Source organism: Urocampus carinirostris, chromosome 11 (genome assembly GCF_059441175.1).
Source record: "Urocampus carinirostris isolate Australia breed hairy pipefish chromosome 11, RoL_Ucar_1.0, whole genome shotgun sequence".
Lineage (NCBI taxonomy): Eukaryota > Metazoa > Chordata > Actinopteri > Syngnathiformes > Syngnathidae > Urocampus > Urocampus carinirostris.
Window position 1 is genome coordinate 3107852 of NC_142359.1, and position 20695 is coordinate 3128546.

The 20695-nt window shown below is 43.3% G+C and overlaps 1 protein-coding gene and 1 long non-coding RNA gene across 3 annotated transcripts in view; one reads left to right on the top strand and one right to left on the bottom strand.

Annotated features, from left to right (window-relative positions):
* The window catches only part of ptprb (protein tyrosine phosphatase receptor type b), a 63378-nt gene that overhangs the window by 37578 nt on the left and 5105 nt on the right, over positions 1-20695 (top strand). The window contains exons 26-37 of one of the 2 annotated variants that reach the window (XM_088348077.1): positions 97-236; positions 2224-2357; positions 2446-2552; positions 4366-4471; positions 4558-4641; positions 6199-6298; positions 10330-10420; positions 10482-10558; positions 10633-10767; positions 13521-13643; positions 13712-13878; positions 17511-17646. In XM_088348077.1, the coding sequence (XP_088204203.1) occupies positions 97-236; positions 2224-2357; positions 2446-2552; positions 4366-4471; positions 4558-4641; positions 6199-6298; positions 10330-10420; positions 10482-10558; positions 10633-10767; positions 13521-13643; positions 13712-13878; positions 17511-17646 (1400 nt within the window). The remainder of the gene's footprint in view (positions 1-96; positions 237-2223; positions 2358-2445; positions 2553-4365; positions 4472-4557; positions 4642-6198; positions 6299-10329; positions 10421-10481; positions 10559-10632; positions 10768-13520; positions 13644-13711; positions 13879-17510; positions 17647-20695) is intronic. The other variant, XM_088348078.1, reaches the window with a different exon arrangement.
* On the bottom strand, positions 3590-5866 carry LOC148356201 (uncharacterized). Its single transcript, XR_015852073.1, has 3 exons — positions 5800-5866; positions 3893-4080; positions 3590-3811 (listed from the first exon to the last, which is right to left on the bottom strand). It is a non-coding gene; the product is annotated as an uncharacterized LOC148356201 (long non-coding RNA).

Consider the following 20695-nt stretch of genomic DNA (forward strand, 5'->3'; position numbering starts at 1 on the left):
GCTTTTATAATCTGGAAAAAAAAACCATTATTTTCGATTTAGAGGTGTCTTTGGCTTCCGGTCACCCTATAAGCTAATGCTTCCTTTCTCAAACAGCTGATGACCTTCTACTGCCAGAACAGCGCCACCCACTGCCCTCCTACCGCCACTATGTCAACAACGCCTCTGTCAGGGCCTACCAGAGTGCCTACTTCATCAACAGATGCCCACGGGACGCCGACATGGCTGCCAGCCAGGTTAAACACATACACAAACGTACAGTGGTTCGCAAAAGTACTGCAAGCTTTCAGGCTTCAAACTTAGATTAAAAATAATATATATGTATACAGTAATCCCTCGGCTATCGCGGTTAATGGGGACCAAGACCACCCGCAAAAACTGAAAATCCGCAAAGTAGCGGCGCCCCTTCAAAAATGCTTAAAAAAACATATACAGGTATACAGTATACCCCCCTGTATACTGTACACCATATCAAATACGGGTAGAGAGAGAGAGAGAGAGAGTGAAATTCATGTTATAACAAAAAAAACCCTGTAAAATATGTTGTATGTTCACACAATAGGACTGCGGCAAAACCACTACGAACCATTCAGTATATTTGTATTAACCGCTCTCAACCACATGCAGCCATCGCAGTTTATTTGGCTTGTTAACACTACCGGTTACATATTGAAAATAAAAACAGTGAAAATGTGATATTTGATGAGTGTTTGTGAAGCGTTTTGGGAAACAACAGTTAAAAAAATGGTCTGTGTTCATTTGAATGAAAGTGAAAGAGCTACCGTCTGACAATAACAACATACTTTAGCTAGCGGCATCGAACAGCTTTTACAACAAATACACGAAACCACACACAATTAGCCGTGTTTAGGTAGTACAAACAACCGCTGGCTTTTGGTATAATAAAGTCAAACTTGAGATGAAATGTGACAGAAGAGAATATACTTACGTCGCGTTTCCGAGTTCCTCCATGATAGACTGAACTCCACATAAGAAGGGGGTGTGGTGGGAGGAGTTAAAGGAGGGGGGGTGAGCGAAGCGGTAACTCACCATGACTAAGCATTGTGTCAGGGCCTCCCCCTCCCCTTCATAATAAGAGTGTCCACACAGTGTCCTCAGTTGACATAAGCTCGCGCTCAATGGCGTCAAGTCAATAAATGCTTTTATTGAGAAGGTAAGGTATAATTTTTAGACCTGCGAAGCTCTGACCCCGCAAAAGTGGAACCGCGAACTAGCGAGGTTCCACTGTATATTCTAATAATAAACAACATGCAAGACACAATCAAGATGTGGAACCAAATAAATTCAACATTTTACATTATATCTACAAAACAAAAAACTGAAAAGTAGGTGTAGCAAAAATATTGTCACCCTGTTCCTTTTAGCTCAGCCAACTGACTTATAGATAATCCAATGTTGAGCTAGCTATATGACTGACAATGACATCGAAACTTAGGTAATATCAAAGCGGTGAGACCATAAAAGCACTGTAAACCTACCAAGATCTGGCCACCCAAAATGGGAGAAAAAAATAATCAGAGAAGCAACCAAGAGGCCCATTATCACATTGGGTGACTTGCAGGCATACATGGCTGAGGTGGAACAATCTGTGCATAAGACAACTGTTGCCCTTTAATTAAGAGTGTCAAGAAGAAAGCCCTTTCTGAAAGAATACCATAAAAAAGCCAGTTTGGCGATTGCAGGAAGCCACATTGGAGACCTAAATAACATGTGGATCAAGGAACCTTTTCAGCTGAATGCAGTGTTACGTTTGGCGTTAGAGTAACATTGCACATCACCCTGGAAACACCATCTGCTGTCAAACATGGTGGTGGCAGTATCATGCGCCGGGGTTGATTTTCTTCGGCCGGGACTGAGAAGATCATTAGAGTTGATGGGAAGATGGATGCAGCCAATTACGAGGCCGATTCTGGCAGAAGATCTGTTGAAGTATGCAAGAAACCTGATAATAGAGTTCAGGTTTCACCTTCCAAAGGACAACTTAGCTGGACATAAAGACAAATCTACAATGGGATGGTTTAAAACTAACAGTATAAGGTTTTAGAATGGTCAAGCCAAAGTTTTTTATTCTTTAGGACAATATGGAATGTTGAATACATTCGGTTTCTATTAAATATTGTGTCTCAAATTCTCAGGGGCCAATAGTTTTGCAAAGCCCTGCATAAACAGATGAATGCTAACTGAGACAATCCCTTTACTCAGTTGGTGGAGGTCAACCTCGGAGCAGGAGGCGATCGCTTGGGTGGGGCCTGTGATCGATACCTCGATGACTCTTATTTGAGTGACAGCTATGGAGACTTCTGCGATGGTCCACTCAAGCAGAGAACTTCTTACAGGTGGCCACCAGGAGGCGCATTTTCTCCACAAGAATCACCAAAAAATGTCACTAACTTTTGACTCTGAGTTTGTTTTCGTATTTTGCAGGCTTAGCGTGCGAGCTTTCACGCAGCTGTTTGACAAAAATGGCAAAGAGTTTGCTCAACCGCTTTATAGTGACACTTACCTGTCCCCGCCACTCAGGACACATGCAGGTGAGCAGAACCATAGGTTTGCTACTTTGTTCCTGGAACACAATTGCTTTTCTCTCTAACACGTACCGTAATTCATTAATGTGGTCACTACATGATGCATTACAGCGTTATTCCCCTACTCATTAAATTCAGATCATGAATATCAAAGTCCTGACTGCTGAAGGATCCTACGTCACACCCTTATACAAACCTCTGTAGGGTGGACGTGTTTATATTGAACTCCAAAGTATATCTAAATACTGTTATGGTGAAGTAAGGGGATGCTGAATTCCCCCTCATGGAGCTATTCTCCCTACCAAATACCAGATGATCGGAAAAATAAAACCAAAAATGATGGAGGCTGTATCAAACAGACCTTCACCAGAACAGGGGATGGCTGGAGATCCTTGGCCATCCCCACCAAAACAGAGCCAGGACAGGAACCTTCTCGTCACTGGGGCTTGGGCTGTTGAAGGGTCGTTGTCAACCCGCGCTGAAGCAGGGACCAACAGCTTCCGGGTGACCTTTGACTCACCGACAGGATAGGAATCCGAGGCAGGGACCAGAAGCAACCATGGGACTTTATTTCTCCTCACTGCCGGGACAGGTACCAGAAGTGTCTGAGGCACCTTCTCCTCACCGACCAGGACAAGAAACCAAAGCCCAGAGGGATCTCCTCACCGCTGGGACAGGGACATTCTCGACGCCGCCAGGACAGGGAACGGATGCGGTAGACAGTCTTTGATGCCCAAAAAAGGGACAGTGGAGAAGGACGCTTCCCACTGGTGATTGGGTCATTCTGTCACATTTGCAGAGGTGGACCCAAATGTCAGGAAGCCGGATTGGATGCAGGTGTGCTCAACCAAGGATAGTATTTATTAACAAAACCCAGGAACAATAAACAAAAGAAACAGTTCTTAAAACAACTAGCAACGTGTACAAACCATAAAACCATGGGACCTTATTTCTCCTCACCGCCGGGACACGTACCAGAAGTGTCTGAGGGATCTTCTCCTCGCCAACCAGGACAGGAAACCAAAGCCCAGAGGGTTCTCCTCACCCAGGGACAGGAAACAGAAGCGGTTGAGGGACCTTCTCAACGCCGCCAGGACAAGGAACGGATGCGGTAGACAGTCCTTTGGTGCCCAAAAAAGGGACAGTGGAGAAGGACGGCTCCCACTGGTGATCGGGTCGTTCTGTCACATTTGCAGAGGTGGACCCAAATGTTAGGAAGCCGGAATGTATGCAGGTGTGCTCAACAAATGATAGTAACCCTAATCCTAAAACCAGCAACAATAAACAAAAGAAACAGGTCTTAAATCAACTAGCAACGTGTCCAAACCATACACAAAACAACAAACCTGGCATGATGGTAACTGAAGACAGGATGGAGGTTCATGGAAATGGCAATGGCCCAACCCAGAGCGCTGTCTGAGCAGTCATTATAAAGTATTGGGATGATTAGAAATAGTTGTGGCGAGACTGAGCACAGGTTTGTCCAGTTCCACCTCTGGTTGGTGCCTTCTGGGTGAAGATGGCCTTCCAGAACCTGAGAAAACCAGAGTCACAGAGTCAGTCCTTCTCTTGAATATCTCAAACCAGCCAATGGCTGGGCTTGAAATCTATTCTGGTTGTTTGTATTCTTCCTTTGTGCTTTTCTGCACTCGTTTTCAGTTGCACGACACAATACAGCGACATTTGGTCACACCTGCCAAATATGTGCCATCGATAGTTCTCATAGTTAGGGGAGTAAATCGGACAAGGCCATCAATGCTGTCCGAGATGACCGAGGCACACACGAACAGTCCATGATTGGTTGTCCTCTTGCTGTTAGAACCACTAGGGGGCGTGGTGGAGGGCCTGAGCGCCAGCATGTTTTTGTTGGGTCTGACTGTGGCGGCCGTGTCCCTTCTGCTCTACCGACACCGAGTAAGGAAAGTGTAAGTAAACTTCTGAATTTTTATCTGCCGTTTTTTGCTTTCTCGCCGGTTTTTGAGTGTTTTTGTGTGCGATTGGCATGTTTCAGCAGGGCATCTCGGGAGAACCCGGTGATGAGGATGAATCTGTGGAAGGAGGTGCCCAACGCGGGGGTCTATGTCGGGGTCAAGAGGTCTGTATGGCCCTTTGGTTGTCATTCATAGGGCTGCAACAACGAATCGAGAAAATCGATTGTTAAAAGCGTTGGTAATGGAAAGAGAGTACATTGAATTGTCCAACAGAGGGCGCTCCAAGACCCCTCTTTGATGCACAAGGTCATTTTGATTAGTGGTTCTCAAATGATTTGACTTTTAGGCATGGTGCGTAGTTTGAAGTGTCCTTAAAAACTTTGATGTTAAATATTTTCTCTATTTAGTATGTGTTTACGATGCCCAACTGAGTTCAAAGAGCCTTTGTGTATTAGTTCCACCGTGTGTGTGTGTGTGTGTGTGTGTGTGTGTGTGTGTGTGTGTGTGTGTGTGTGTGTGTGTGTGTGTGAGTGTGAGTGTGTGAGAGAGAGAGAGAGAGAGAGAGAGAGAGAGAGAGAGAGAGAAGAGAGAGAGAGAGAGAGAGAGAGAGAGAGAGAGAGAGAGAGAGAGAGAGAGAGAGAGAGAGAGAGAGAGAGAGAGAGAGAGAGAGAGAGAGAGAGAGAGAGAGAGAGAGAGAGAGAGAGAGAGAGAGAGAGAGAGAGAGAGAGAGAGAGAGAGAGAGAGAGAGAGAGAGAGAGAGAGAGAGAGAGAGAAAATTATAGAGGGAGAGAGAGAGAACAAGACAAAAGAGAAAAGTAAGAAATAGTGAAAGAAAGAAAGGGAAAAGGGAAAGCTAGGTATAACAATAGATAGATACAAAAAAGAGAGATATAAAAATAACCAAAAATAGAAATAAAGAGACAGAGAGGCAGAAAGACAATAATAAAGGGAGAGAGAGAGAAAGGGAGAGCGAGAGAATATGAGAGAAAGAGTAAAAAAGAGACAGAGGCTTACAGAGTGAAAAATAAACTTAGAGAGAGTAAGGGAAGATAAAAGAGAGAGAGTGGAAGAGAGAGAAGGAAACAGAAAGGTAAAGAAAGAGTGGGGGAAGATAGAGAAAGAGAGAAAGGTAAACAAAGAAAGAGACAGGTAAAGAGAGAGGGAAAAAGAGACCTAGAGAGAGTGGAGGAAGATAGAGAAAGATAGAAAGGTAAACAAAGAAAGGGACAGATAAAGAGAGAGTGAAAAAAAGACCTAGAGAGAGTGAGGGACGATAAAGGAGAGATATTGAGAGCGAGAGAGAGAATTACCGCTTCAGTTACTTTGGAAGTGGCACCTGGGTTTGGCGGCATCAAGTGGACATATTTCAAACTGCAAGTCATTTCTCTCATGTGCTTCTCAATGTTGGCTCTCGTGCTGGATTAAAACCCTTGGCGGTCCTGATCCGGCCTGCAGGCCGCTTGTTTGGCACCCTTTGACGAGCCCTTTTTTAAAATTGTTTTATAACATAAAATATTCTGTTGTTTTGTGCACTCATTTTCTAGCCCTCCAAATTGTAATATTTGAAAAGAGAAGGAAATTATTATCGAATTTATTTTTTGTTTATCTGATTCATCAATAAATCGAAAAAAATAATCGCCCGCTTCGTCGATTATTAGAATAATGGTTCGTTGCATCCCAGTAATTCACGTTGACCCGTCTGTGTTTCTTATCCTGCACAGCGCTCGTCGGGTCACCAGTCCGGTGAAAGCCAGTCACTTTGAGTCCCACGTGATGAAGCTCCAAGCGGACGCCGGCGTTCTGATGTCCGAGGAGTTTGAAGTAAGCACTAGGGGGCGCCGGACTTAACGAAAGGGAGCTTGACCCTTTCATCTTGTGTTAAGAAGGAAATAGTTTTCGGATTTTCTGCGAACCAAAAGAGGATGCCAGAGGTCCACTATAAACATCAGTCTCATCCAATGTTCCCTCTAAGCTGGGCGCGTGCGCAATCGCGCACTTGCCACACATTTTTAGCGCACAAGAAAATCTAGCCGGCTCACAAAAATCAGGGCTCAAAATTGCTAATTAAGAAGCGACTTAAGTCAAAGTTACAGTGCATGAAGGTCAAAATACACCGGTTCCCCTGACGTTCTAAATGCAGTATTTGGAACTCAAGGTCGAAGTAGAATGAAGTTGAGTAAAGTCAGTAGTTTTTCAAGAACCGGCTTCTTCGGCTCGGCTCACTAAAAGGAACCGGCTCTTTCGGGTCCTAAACGGCTCTTCAGGTTGTTTTTGCTTCTTCTAATCCCTACACGACCAAGTATGATGTAATATTGTGCACAAACTGACTTAAGTCAAGTCAAGTCAAGTCATTTTTATTTGTATAGCCCTAAATCACGAAGAGTCTCAAAGGGCTTCACAGATTGTTACACTATATTACACAAACTATTTTCAACCGACAAGAGGAGTAGGTTATTCGTATGCAATGGAGTAGAAGTGAGTTTTAAGTTTAGATTTAAACATTTCCACTGAGGTTGCAGATCGAATCTCAGGGGGAAGAGCATTCCACAGCACCGGTGCCCGGATGGAGAACGCTCTCGAACCAGCAGAAGACTTCTTTGCTCTCGGGATCAGGAAGGGGGGATAGAACAAAAAAGAAAAAAATACCAAAATGAAAAAGTAGTGAAAAGCTGAGAAAAAATAAACAAAAGGAAGAGAAAAAAGAAGGAAAAATTCAGAAAAAAAGCCAGAAAAAAGAGAAAAGAAAGAAACAAAGGAAAAAAAGCAAATAGAGAACAAAAAGAAAAAAATAACAGCTAGGAAAAAATACACAATGAGATTTTTTTTAAGGGAATTTAAAAAAAAGGAAAAAAAACAGAGAAAAAGAAGAAAAAGTTTGTGTTGCATTCAAATCATTTCCATTGATATCAAGTGAATCTTGTTGCCAACATTGTACTTTCACTCAAAAATGCGATTAAGTACAGTTGTGTATCTTACAACCGACTCAATAAGCCCCCAAATGTTAATATTATGCGACAAAAGATACCAGGAAAAAAAAATGGAAATCTTGTGAAAAAATTGTAAAAAAAAATGACGTTTGCAATAGTACATGAGTCAATTCATTCAAAAGAGAAAAATCATTTTGCATTGCCCCAAACTCAGCAAAATATAACGTGATGTCAAGTTTTGGACATGTTTGATAATGACTTAGTTGCCACAGCCAGAGTCCAGACTTGAATCCGATCGAAAATCTCTGGAGAGATCTGAAAATGGCTGCGCACAAACATCTCCCATCCGACCTGATTGAGCTTGAGACTTATTGCAAAGAAGAATGGGCAAAACTGCCTAAAGATAGCTGTGCTAAACTTGTGGGATCATATTCAAAAAGACTTGAGGGTGTATTTGCTGCCAAAGGTGGATCAACAAAGGCTGTGAATACTTATGTAAATGTGATTTCTTAGTTTTCTATTTTTAATAAATTCCACACACACAAAAAAAAAACTTTTTCACATTGTAATAATGGAGTATTTTGTGTAGAATTTTGAGATAAGAGATGAAATGAATACAATTTGGAATGAGGCTGTAACATAACAAAATGGAAATAGTCAAGCGCTGTGAATACTTTCCGGATGCACTGTATGTAGCAGAAGATTTCTATGGAATTAGTAGTAAATCTGCCAGTTTTGACTGAGGATCCATGATTTACTGTTATAATCCTTTTTATTTGTTTTTGTTGTTGTTATTGACTTGGTCTGAAATTTGATTTCAAAAGGTTACTGTGCTCATTATCTTTTTCTTTTTATTGAACAATATTTTGAAATAAATCATGAAAATGATTGATAGTGTTTAGGGTTCCCACACTAATTGATCAAATGAAATAAAAATAAGAAGATTTTAATTCTTTTAACTCAAACTATTCCCCAGGGCCATCACCCTCCTAAACAAGTGCACAAAACTCCTTTTTTTTCTGTTGCTGCTAAATGTTATTCACGAGGGTCGTAAGGCCACTATTTCCTGTGGTGTGTCTTGGGCAGGTACATCCTGGTGGAAAGACAATAAAGTCAATTCAATTCAAAACATTTTACAAATAATTATTATTAAAAAATAAAATAAAATGAATTATAATATTTAGTGCTTAGAAATATATATCAAATCTTAAAATCATCACGACTGAAGGCGAAAGACATAATAAATGTCCTCAACCAAGTCTCTCCAGCTCTATTTTCCCAAAGTTTCAAAACAAAGTTAAAATCGGAGCGCCACCTACCAAGATGCTTGGAGTGCGCTACCCTCAAAAGGCATCCAAACTTGTTAACCACAGTTTAAATAGGACAGGGGTGTTGATTTGCGAAATGGAACATGTAACTTTACCAGGCAAAGAATGGAACTCGCATCCTATTCGAGAGCATTTTTGTTAAAAGTGGTTGCAGCTGTATTTTGAAAGTTGTATGGTAAGATAATAGTGGAAGATCATTGCCTGGAAAGTACTGATACAAAAGGATACAGCAAGTGAATACTTCACTCAAATATGTGGATGAATATACCGTAAATTCCGGACTATAGAGCGCACCTGATTATAAGCCGCACCCACCACATTTCGGGAAAAAAAAAAACGATTTTGTACATACACAAGCCGCACCTGTATATTAGCCGCATGTGCCCACATTGAATAAAACGCAATACAAACACGAAATTAACCCATACCCGATACAGTCCAAAAAACACAGCCGGCAAAATGAACGGAAAATGATACCGGTACTTAAGATTTAATGCAGACCTGCAGAGTCCGGGTGCCCGTTGAAAGTAATCCAAGGAAAAAAGTGTATATTTCCAAAAGTAAGGGTGGGAAAAATATATATCCACTATTGTCGACCGCGTCCACAAACACGTCTCACCTTTACTCCACTTCCCGTCAGCCCGCGTTTGCCCCGCCCCTTCTTTCTCATTTGCTCGTGCAAAACATCAGAATAAGTTTCTAAAATAAATACATGACAAAAATATACAGTTGCAAATACATATTATACATGGTTACACATATTTACAAAGAAAGACGGTACACCGAGTTTTCAAAGCTTTAATAATAATATTATAACTTTCATCCCAAACCGTGCCTGTTAAGGGTAGCAAAACGCTACTAACAACACGCTCGCAATACAGTTAATGGGTCTGTTAAAAAAAACATACCGTACATGTAGAAATCATGATAGACCGTCCTCATCTTCCCCCGTGTAACTGACTTCATCAAATTTGTCTTCCTTCTGTATGGGAAAGAGACTTTGTCATATAAACGTCGTCCCACGCTCTCTTATTCCAAAACACGCTAGCAACACGCTCGCAAAGTAAAGTTTACGTGCAATAGCTCTGTTTCCTTCTTTATCGGATTGCTCGATTGCTTTTAGCTTGAAAGCTGCGTCATGTGCCTTTCTTTTTGCAATTTGCATGATGAGGTTTACGCTAATTTAATTTGTGCACAAGCTAAGAAGTTGCAGTCTTCCTCGGCACATATATTCCACAGGTCTAAATCTTACCTTTTGTACTCGAGCGCCGCTGGCGGCCGTTAGAAAAATGACATCAATTGGCCGCATCACTGAATAAGCCGCAGGGTTGAACGTTTGGGGAAAAAGTAGCGGCTTATAGTACGGAATTTACGGTATATAAAAATGCAAGAGTATAAAAGGCACATTTAAACCATAATTTCCCTTACTAAGAGGTGGATTTTAGCGCCACTCCGTAAACAATCGGCTCCCAGAATAGGAAAAAATAATAATGTGCTTGTTTAAAACCGGAGGAGGCAAATGTAGATGCATTCCTAAGTAGAGATGCCACAGCAAGGGCATCACTCTCCAAGAGTGACCCACACTGACTTCCCCCAGGACCTGAAGGACGTGGGGCGCACTCAGACCATGGAAGCGGCGCGCCTGCCCGAGAACCGCTGCAAGAACCGCTACAACAACATCCTTCCCTGTGCGTTCACTTCTCCACCGTCGGTCCCTGGTCCCTTGATCTAACACGTTTTCATTTCTAGACGATTCCACCAGGGTCAAGCTGTCGTGTCTGGACGACGACTCGTGTTCCGATTACGTCAACGCCAGCTACGTTCCGGTACGTGCGCTTGGGTCCGTACCTCCGCCCGTCTTCCCTTTAAAAGTTTTTTTTCCCCCTTTTCTGTTTTTTAGGGTCACAACTTCCGTCGGGAGTACGTGGCCACGCAGGGACCGCTTCCCGCCACCAAAGACGATTTCTGGAGGATGGTGTGGGAACATGGCGTGCGTGTGGTCGTCATGGTGACGCAGTGCGTGGAGAAGGGACGGGTATGTTTGATGCACCCCTCCGGAAGAAGAAAACCTCTCATCGATATTAACACAAGTGCAGTCTTAAAAGAAAACAACTTTAACCTGCAAGAAAAAATGGTTGGTTGGTTAAATCCCATAACCACGAAGGTCATAGGGGCACAATTTTCAGTGGTGTGTCATGGGCAGGGACAGCCTGGTGGCGCCCATCCCTCTCCAGGCCAACAAATGTTATCTAAGTTGGTTTTGTTTAGTTATCCCTTAAACACTAGGGTCGTAGTGGCATGCTTTCCTGTGGTGTGTCTTGGGCAAGTACAGCCTGGTGGCGCCCATCCCTCTCCAGGCCAACGAATGTTATCTTAATAGGTTTGGTTATTCCGTGACCACTTGGGTTGTAGGGGCACCGTATCCTGTGGTGTGTCTTGGGCAAGTACAGCCTGGTGGCGCCCATCCCTCTCCAGGCCAACATGTATTATCTCAGTTGGTTTGGTTATCCCTTAACCATGAGGGTTGTAGGGGCACTAATTCCTGTTGTGTGTCTTGGGCAAGTACAGCCTGGTGGTGCCCATTCCTCTCCAGACCAACAAATGTATCTTGAGGGGTTTGGTTATCCCTTAACCATTTGGATTGTAGGGGCACCATTTCCCATGGTGTGTCATGGGCAAGGACAGCCGGGTGGTGCCCATACCTCTTCAGGCAAACATATATTATCTTAGTTGGTCTGGTTACATCTTAACCACTAGGGTTGTAGGGGCATCATTTCCTATGGTGTGTTTTGGGCAAGTACAGACTGGTGGCAGACATCCCTCTCCAGGCCAACAAATGTTATCTTAATTGGTTTAGTTTGGTTATCCCTTAAACACGAGGGTCATAGGGGCACAATCTTCTTTGGTGTGTCATGGGCAAGGACAGCCTGGTGGCATCCATCCCTCTCCAGGCAAACATAAATTATCTTAGTTGGTTCGGTTATCCCTTAACCACTTGGGTCGTAGGGGCATCATTTCCTGTGGAGTGTCTTGGGCAAGTACAGCCTGGTGGCGCCCATCCCTCTCCAGGCAAACATATATTATCTTAGTTGGTTTGGTTATCCGTTAACCACTAGGGTTGTCGGAGCATCATTTCCTGTGGTGTGTCTTGGGCGAGGACAGCCTGGTGGCGCCCATCCTTCTCCAGGCCAACAAATGTTATCTTAAAGGGTTTAGTTATCCCTTAACCATTTGGATCATAGGGGCACCATTTCCCATCGTGTGTCATGGGCAAGGACATCCTGGTGGTGCCCATTCCTCTCCAGGCCAACAAATGTCATCTTAATTGGTTTGGTTATTCTGTAACCACTTGGGTTGTAGAGGCACCGTATCCTGTGGTGTGTCTTGGGCAATTACAGACTAGTGGCGCCCATCCCTCTCCAGGCCAACAAATGTTAACCTAAAGGGTTTGGTTAACCCCTAACCATTTGGATTGTAGGGGCACCATTTCCCGTGGTGTGTCATGGGCAAAGACAGCCGGGCGGTGCCCATCCCTCTCCAGGCAAACATATATTATCTTAGTTGGTTTGGTTATCCCTTAACCACTAGGGTTGTAGGAGCATCATTTCCTGTGGTGTGTCTTAAGCAAGTACAGACTGGTGGCGCCCATTGTTCTGCAGGCCAACGAGTGTCATATTAATAGGTTTGCTTATTCAGTAACCACTTGGGTCGTAGGGGCACCGTATCCTGTGGTGTGTCTTGGGAAAGTACAGACTAGTGGCGCCCATCCCTCTCGAGGCCAACAAATGTTATCCTAAGGGGTTTGGTTAACCCCTAACCATTTGGATTGTAGGGGCACCATTTCCTGTGGTGTGTCTTGGGCAAAAACAGCCTGGTGGCGCCCTTCCCTTTCCAGGCCAACAACAATCAGTAAAATAATTCAGAGCACACACACAACCATTTACCCACACATTCATCTCTGGTAGCGGTGGGCCAAGAGGGCCTGCAAGGCCTTCTCTGTTGGCCTCAACCAAAACATCTGAATCATTCGAAATCTGATTGGCTGAAATAACAGCAATATCACGGCTATTTTACGCTGCAAGACACCTGCACATAAAATATTGAAGGCCTCCGGGCGGATTTCTGAACCTAGCAACAAGTCATCCTGAAATGTGATTGGTTAAATGCTTGCATGTGAAAGCACACGTCTGGAAGCAGCGCACTTAGGGGGAAAGCAATGAAAGGAAGCTAACAAATGGGATTACTGTTTGGGCACAACACAAAAAACCGCATCAGTGGCTCAGGAGGTAGAGCGCTCGTCTTGGGATCAAGAGATCGCAGTTCGAATCCCGGCTCCTCCGTGTTACATGTCGAAGTGTCCTTGGGTAAGACACTGAACCCCCCCAATAAGCAGGTTAGCGCCTTACATGGCTGCACGGCCGCTATTGGGAAATGTGAAGCACATTGTAAAGCGCTTTGGGAAGTCTTGACTTGAAAAGCGCTTTATAAATGCAGATCATTTCATTAATTAACCAGTATTGATGGACAAAATATGTTTAACATCAAATGATTCAAATACCGTATCTTTTAGGCCAGCAGAGAAGGCCTTGCAGGCCCTCGCAGCCCACCAGTGAGCGAATGGTTGTCTGTCTCTGTGCTCTGAAATGATTTATTTTTGTTTGCAGGTTAAAGGTTTTTTTTTAAAAAGATTGTGTCCTTGAGGAGTTTTCTTCTTCCTAGGGGGCTTGCATGACAAAACATAACTGAGAATAATTGTATTGAATTAACGAACCATAACTGGGAACAAAGGTGAAATGCGACCAGTACTGGCCTGGCCACAAGGAGGCGATATACTACAGCGACCTGCTGGTCCAGATGACTTCCGAGTCGGTTTTTCCCGAGTGGACCGTCCGCGACTTCCGGATGTCCTCGGTGAGTCTCCCGAGAGCGTCCGTTTCCCTCCCGGGGCTCTTTAACTTTGGCGATGGCGCCCCCTGCAGGAGAGAGGAGGCGGTCCCCGCATGGTCCGCCATTTCCACTTCACGGTGTGGCCTGACCACGGAGTACCCGACGGGACGCACTCTCTGGTCCAGTTTGTCAGGAGCGTCCGAGACTTTGTGGACCGCTCGTCAACCTCCGGTGCCGGGCCCACTGTCGTCCATTGCAGGTTCTTAAAGATGGAACGATGTTCTATACACTGTATCACCGGTGTCATGTGTGTGGACCGCGGGCCGGATAAGGCCCGCCAAAGGGTTTTCATCCGGCCCGCGAGACAACGCCAAGAGAAAAACGAGCTGCAGTTTTCAATAAGTCCACTTGATGTCGCCAAAGCCAGAGGCTACCTGCAAAGCAAATGTAGCTGGATTTCTTTCTATATTTTCTTTTTCATAATTCCTCCCTCTATTCCATCCATTTTTTTTTCTCACTTTCTTTCCCTCACTCCTTCTTTTTACTATTTTTCTTTTTATCCTTTCTCTCTATTTCACGCTTCATTTTTTTCTCACTCTTTTTATCTTTGTCTTTTTCTCAGTTACTTTCGGTTTACTTTTTTCTCCGCCTCTTTCTCTTCCTCTCTCATTTCCCTCCATGTTGTGTGCTCTCTTTCTAACTTGCTCCCTCTCTTAACCTTCCTTGATCTATTTTCTCTTTCTTTCTCACCCTCTCTTTTTTTTCTATTTCACGCTTTGTTTTCTCACTTTCTCGTCACACTTTTTTCTTATGCTCACTCCTTTGCTCTCATTCTCTTTTCTTTCTCTATTTGTGTCTGTAGCACTTACTTTTTTCCTACTTTCTCAGGAAATAGAGTGAAGTGAGAAAAAAAGGGCAAAATGTAGAGCACAGGCTGCCCGCGGGCCAGATCAGGCCCGCTAAAGAACAACACTCAAAGAAGTGCAAGAGAAAAACAAGCTGCAGGTTGAAATATGTCTTGAACAGGTAGCCAGGTGCCTCGAACAAAGACACTGTACTTATTATTATCATATTTATCTCTCTCTTTCTTTTCCACCCCTTTTCTCCCACTGTCTCTGTCTCTTTCACTCTCTGTGTATCTGTTTTTCTCTTCCTTTGTTGCTCTTTGTCTCTTTCACTCTGTGTCTTAACCTTTTTCTAACTTCCTTTTTTCCTTTTCTCTTTCTCTCTTCCTACCCGTCGCGCTTTCTTTTCTCTTTTCTCTCCTTCCGTCTTTCTATTTCTCTTTGGATTTCTTCCTTCCTCTCCCTTTCCTTTCCTTCCTCTCTCATGACTTTTTATCTTTTGTTTCTCACGCCCTCTCTCTCTTTTTCTTTCTTTGTCCCGCCCTCTCTCATTTTCCCTCCCTCTTTCTCTTATTTCTTTACCTCTTTTTCTTTCTCTTTAATCTACTAGTCCGGGCCCCGACAGAATGTTTGTTCTATCGTTTGGCCCCTGAGTTCAAATGAGTTTGACACCCTTGATGTAGAGGTAGAAAGAAGATAAAAAAAAAGAACAAAGTAAGAGAGACAAAGTGAGAAAATGGGAAAAAAAACTGTGAGACAGAGAAAAAAAGGGAAAGAAAGGGAGAGAAAAACGGGAAAGGGTAGAAAGAAAGCAACTCCACGTGCTTGCAAGTAGTGCCTGGCTTTGGCGACACCGAGTGGACAAATTTAAAACCGCAGCTTGTTTTTCCTCTTGCGTTTCTTTCAACGTTGTCTCACAGGCCGAGTTAAACCCTTGATCCGGCCAGTGGGCTGCATGTTTGACACCTGTGCATAAGGGGCTACACAGGTGAAGCTCATGGTGTGGGAAAAGTGTGGCCCTGGGACCCACGAGGGCCTTTTTATACTGCTTCAATCGTACATCCAAACTCGTCTCTATTTCACAACCAAGGTTGGGTAGGGTTACTCTAACTGGATTACTTTCAATGACTTTTGGATGACTCCAATACCAAATATGCTAATAAAAGACAAAAGAAACTAAATAGGAATAAAATGATGACTCACAACACGTGGTAAGCTTTCTCTCCTGGCTTTGATCTCTTTGATCTCCGGCAAAACGAACCTAAAATGCGACAGAAACAAAATGAAAATCAATCCAAACATCATTTTTGCCGTTCCATGTATTCCGTTACTCCCCAAGCCTGCACAAAATGGAGTCATTTTATTCACATTTAGTTTTTTCTTTCTTTTCTTAGCATATTTGGTATTGGAGTAATCCAAAAGTCATTGAAAGTAATCAAGTTCAAGTAACCCTACCCAACCCTCACCACAATTCAGTCTTCAAGCTTGAAGCTAAAAACTGAAAATACTATGGCACCAAATTTGGGTTCAGTGTCTTACCCAATGACACTTCGACATGTAACACGGAGGAGCCGGGATTCGAACTGTGAGCTCTTGATCCCAAGACGAGCGCTCTACCTCCTGAGCCACTGCCGCCCCAAAATATCACGTGTGAGGATTTACAGTTTCTCAGGAAAGTATCGGCCCCGCTAAAAACTATTTGACATATTACCACATTTCAGTCTTCAAGCTTGAAACTGAAAATACTCTGACACCAAATTTGAACATTTTACATCGTCTTTACAACGAAAAAACTGAAAAGTAGGTGTTGAAAAAAAATTTAGTCTCTCGGCTCAGTCGACAGACTCTAATGTTACCTGATGACTTCTTAATGATCCAATGTTGACCGAAGGATTTTAGATATTTGACCATAAAGGATTTTATACGACTGAACACAAGTTACATTTATTGAGTGCAATGAAGATTTTCACAGAGTAGGCTTAAGATCAATGACACGCAGGGTTGGGTAGGGTTACTTGAACTGGATTACTTTCAATGACTTTTGGATGACTCCAATACCAAATATGCTAATAAAAGACAAAAGAAACTAAATATGAATAAAATGATGACTCACAACACGCGGTAAGCTTTCTCTCCTGGCTTTGATCTCTTTGATCTCCGGCAAAACTAACATACAATGCGACCAGGGTTGGGTAGGGTTACTTTAACTGGATTACTTTCAATGACTTTTGGATTACTCCAATACCAAATATGCTAATAAAAGACAAAAGAAACTAAATATGAAAAAAATGATGACTCACAACACGCGGTAAGCTTTCTCTCCTGGCTTTGATCTCCGGCCAAACAAACATAAAATGCGACCAGGGTTGGGTAGGGTTACTTTAACTGGATTACTTTCAATGACTTTTGGATTACTCCAATACCAAATATGCTAATAAAAGACAAAATAAACTAAATATGAATAAAATGATGACTCACAACACGCGGTAAGCTTTCTCTCCTGGCTTTGATCTCTTTGATCTCTGACAAAACGAACATCAAATGCGACCAGGGTTGGGTAGGGTTACTTTAACTGGATTACTTTCAATTACTTTTGGAGTTCTCCAATACTAAATATGCTCATAAAAGACAAAATAAACTAAATATGAATAAAATGATGACTCACAACACGTGGTAAGCTTTCTCTCCTGGCTTTGATCTCCGGCAAAACGAACATCAATCCAAACAGCTTGCCAACATCATTTTTGCCGTTCCATGTATTCCATTACTCCCCAAGCCTGCACAAAATGGAGTCATTTTATTCCTATTTAGTTTCTTTTGTCTTTTATTAGCATATTTGGTATTGGAGTCATCCAAAAGTCATTGAAAGGAATCCAGTTCAAGTAACCCTACCCAACCCTGTTCACAATGGGCAATGACCTTAACGTCCCCCGTCAGCTACCAACACAGGCACATTAGCTCCGCCCATGAGTTCCTAACAATTTTCCCACACAGGACACAAAACCATCAAGACCAGGATTTTCAATCGATGGGTTTTTGTGTTTAGCGCGGGCGTGGGCCGCACCGGAACCTTCATCGTCCTGGACCGCCTGCTGCAGCAGTTGGACGCCAAAGGATGCGTGGACGTTTACGGTTGCGTGTTCGACCTGCGCCTCCATCGCCAGCATATGGTCCAGACCGAGGTGAGTCGCCGCCCCAAAAATGACAAAAACTCGTGGAATCTAAGGTTGGGGAGTCATGGAATACAATGGAACCTCGGTTTACGAACGCCTCTCAGTTCGAACAAATCGGAGTCTGACCCAAAATTTCCAGAAATTCTTGCTTTGCTGTTCGGTCAAAAAATCGGAGTTCGAACGCCGGTAATCCCTGAGTGCGTACGCTAGGGTGCCATGCTGAGCGGCGTACGGGTCTTTTAGCCCCTTATTATGCCTCTGAAGAAAGTCAGTGCAAGCGGCAAAGTTGCTACGGGTGAAAAAAGAAGAGTAGTGCGTACAACTATTGCATTTAAGAAAGAAATAATAGCCAAATGTGAAGGAGGTGTGCGAGTGTCTGGTCTTGCTAGGGAATACCCCACCGTCCACCTGCGCCTTCTGCTGACCACAACAAAGGTAGAAATCCTATGCATAATTATTTTCTTTATCCTTTTATTTTTATTTTTACACGTTCATGTTAGCGTAATCTCTCGTACGGAAGATTACGATAACGCGGACGTACGATTAGCCTGGGTTAGCTTTGTTTATGTTGAACATTCGAGGTAAACATTCAGGGTGTTGGAACGGATTAAAACGATTTACATTATTTTTAATGGGAAAAATGATTTCGGTGATCGAACAAAACGGTTTTGGAACAGGGTTCTGGAACCGATTATGGTCGAGAACCGAGGTTCCACGGTACGTTTAATAGCGCTAGGTGATTAGGATGCAGAAAAAAGGGGTGTATTTTCACGACAATAGGGTACACTGAGGGCGGCGCATGGGTTCAAATCCAGCTACCAGCCTTCCTGTGCAGAGTTTGCATGCTCTCCCGGTGCTTGCGTGGGCACCCCTGTTCCCTCCCACATTCTAAAAACATGCATGTCAGGTGAACTGGCCGGTCGAAATCGTCCCTAGGTGGGAATTAGCGAGTGGGTTGTCTGTCTCTGTGTCCCCTGCCCACTGCCCGAAGACAGCTGGGATGGGCTCAGGCACCCCCGCGACCCTACTGAGGATAAGGGGTCCAGATAATAGGGCACAGCGTTAAAAGGCGCAGTCTCTGTAGCTCACATGTGTCAAACAGGCGGCCCGCGGGCCAGATCAGGGCCGCTAAGGGATTGAATCTGGCCCGCGAGACAACTTTCAAAGAAGCGCAAGAGAAAAACGAGCTGCAGGTTGAAATAGCCAGGTGCCTCTCACAAACACTGCACTTGTATTCCTCTCTCTCCTTCCCTTTTTCAGTCCTCTCTTTCAGTCTCTCTTTTTACCTTCTTTTGGTCTCCTTCTTTTTCCTTTTCTCTCTCTCTTTCTACCCTTCTTTCTTTCTATTTGGATTTTTCTTTCTCTCTCTTCCCCCCTCTCTCACTATTTCTCTTTTTACTTCTTTTGTTTATCATCATATTCTCTCTCCCTTTCTCCTTTTCTTTGTCCCACCTTCTCTCTTTTTCTCTCCCTCTCTCAATCGTATTTCTTTCTCTCTAATCTACTAGTCCGGCCCCCCGAGAGAATGTTTGTTCTATAATGTGGCCCCCGAGTTCAAATGAGTTTGACACCCCTGCTGTAGCTGGTTCTCGTACTGTATTTAACACATACCTAGGATGACCTGATTATTAGGAAAGGGTGCCCTCTGCTGGGGCCGCCTTACAATAGCACAGACAAGCATACAAGTGTGTGTATTAGGGCTGCACGATTTTGGAAATAAACCTGATTGCAATTTTTCAGAAGACTATTGCATTATTTTCTATTTTAAAATAAATATTTTCGTGCTTGTTTTGGTTATGGGATCAATATGACCCGCCACTGTGTTGTTAAAAATGCAGAAAAAAAAGATTGAACTTTAAATTGACTTCTCCTAAATTGGTCCCAACAGTAGAATAATGAAATTGAATTCATATTTCCATGTAAGCTGTATAAAAATTTACAAAAATGATCTTTGAAATGAAAATAACACGAGGGTTAATCATATTGACATGCTTTATTAAGAAAACAGCGCCCTCTTCTGCTCACACAAGGTTCAAACCGCGGCGTGCTGCGATAACACAATTAGATTTCGGTTTAAATTTGGTGGTGGGTAATTTAACTGGGTTTTTTGCGCGTCCTTGAAAAGTCTTAGAAAAAACCCTTGATGTCATTAATCTATTCATCCATTATCTGCACCGTTTATCCTCAGTAGGGTCGTGGGAATGCTGGAGCCCATCTTAGCCATCTTCAAACAGTGGGCAAGAGACACCCTGATCTGGTTAACAGCCAGTCACAGGGCACACAATTAACCTGACATGCATATTTTTGGACCATGGGAGAAAACCGGAGTGCCCAGAAGAAACCCACACAGGGAGACCATGCAAACTCCACACTGGGAGGCCGCTGTAGCTGGAATCGAACCTTTGACGTCCAAACCGTGGAGCAGCGCGCTAATGCCTTGAATCCAATTTTTGAAAGTCTTAAAAATATGAGCACATTAATAAAATCTACTTCGGTAGCCACACGGCGTGAGCAACAATCAATTATCAAAACGGTGATGTGGTTTCAGTCGGGCCTATCCGTTTGAGGCATGTCTTAGGTCTATCCACAATACATATAGTGACTTGGGACAAAGATGTTTACTTTGGATAATGGGAAAGTGTATGTTCTTGATGTGAAATGCAAAAGTCTTAAATTTCAACCTACCTTAAGCTGTAGGAACCCTGTTTAAGTATTGTTTACAAAGTAAAACACGCAGATAAAAGTTTAAAAAAAAAGACTACCCCAGTCTTCTTTAACTCTTGTGCTTCCGATGATCGGCGGCTCGTTTTTCAGCTTCCTCCATTTGCGAACCATCGATTTCTTCATCTTCGATTCTCTCGCGGATGCTCGGTTGCCATGTTCGTGAGCATATCTTTACTGCCATGTGAAAAAGACAGTTTTGGTTTCGCTTGGTCCATTATCTCATGTGGTTAGCATATTTCAACACTTTTTTTGCAGGACAGACGCTCCCCTACTTACGAACGAGGTAGATTTCGGACGTTTGTATAAGTAACATGTATTGTTTTGTACCGAAAAA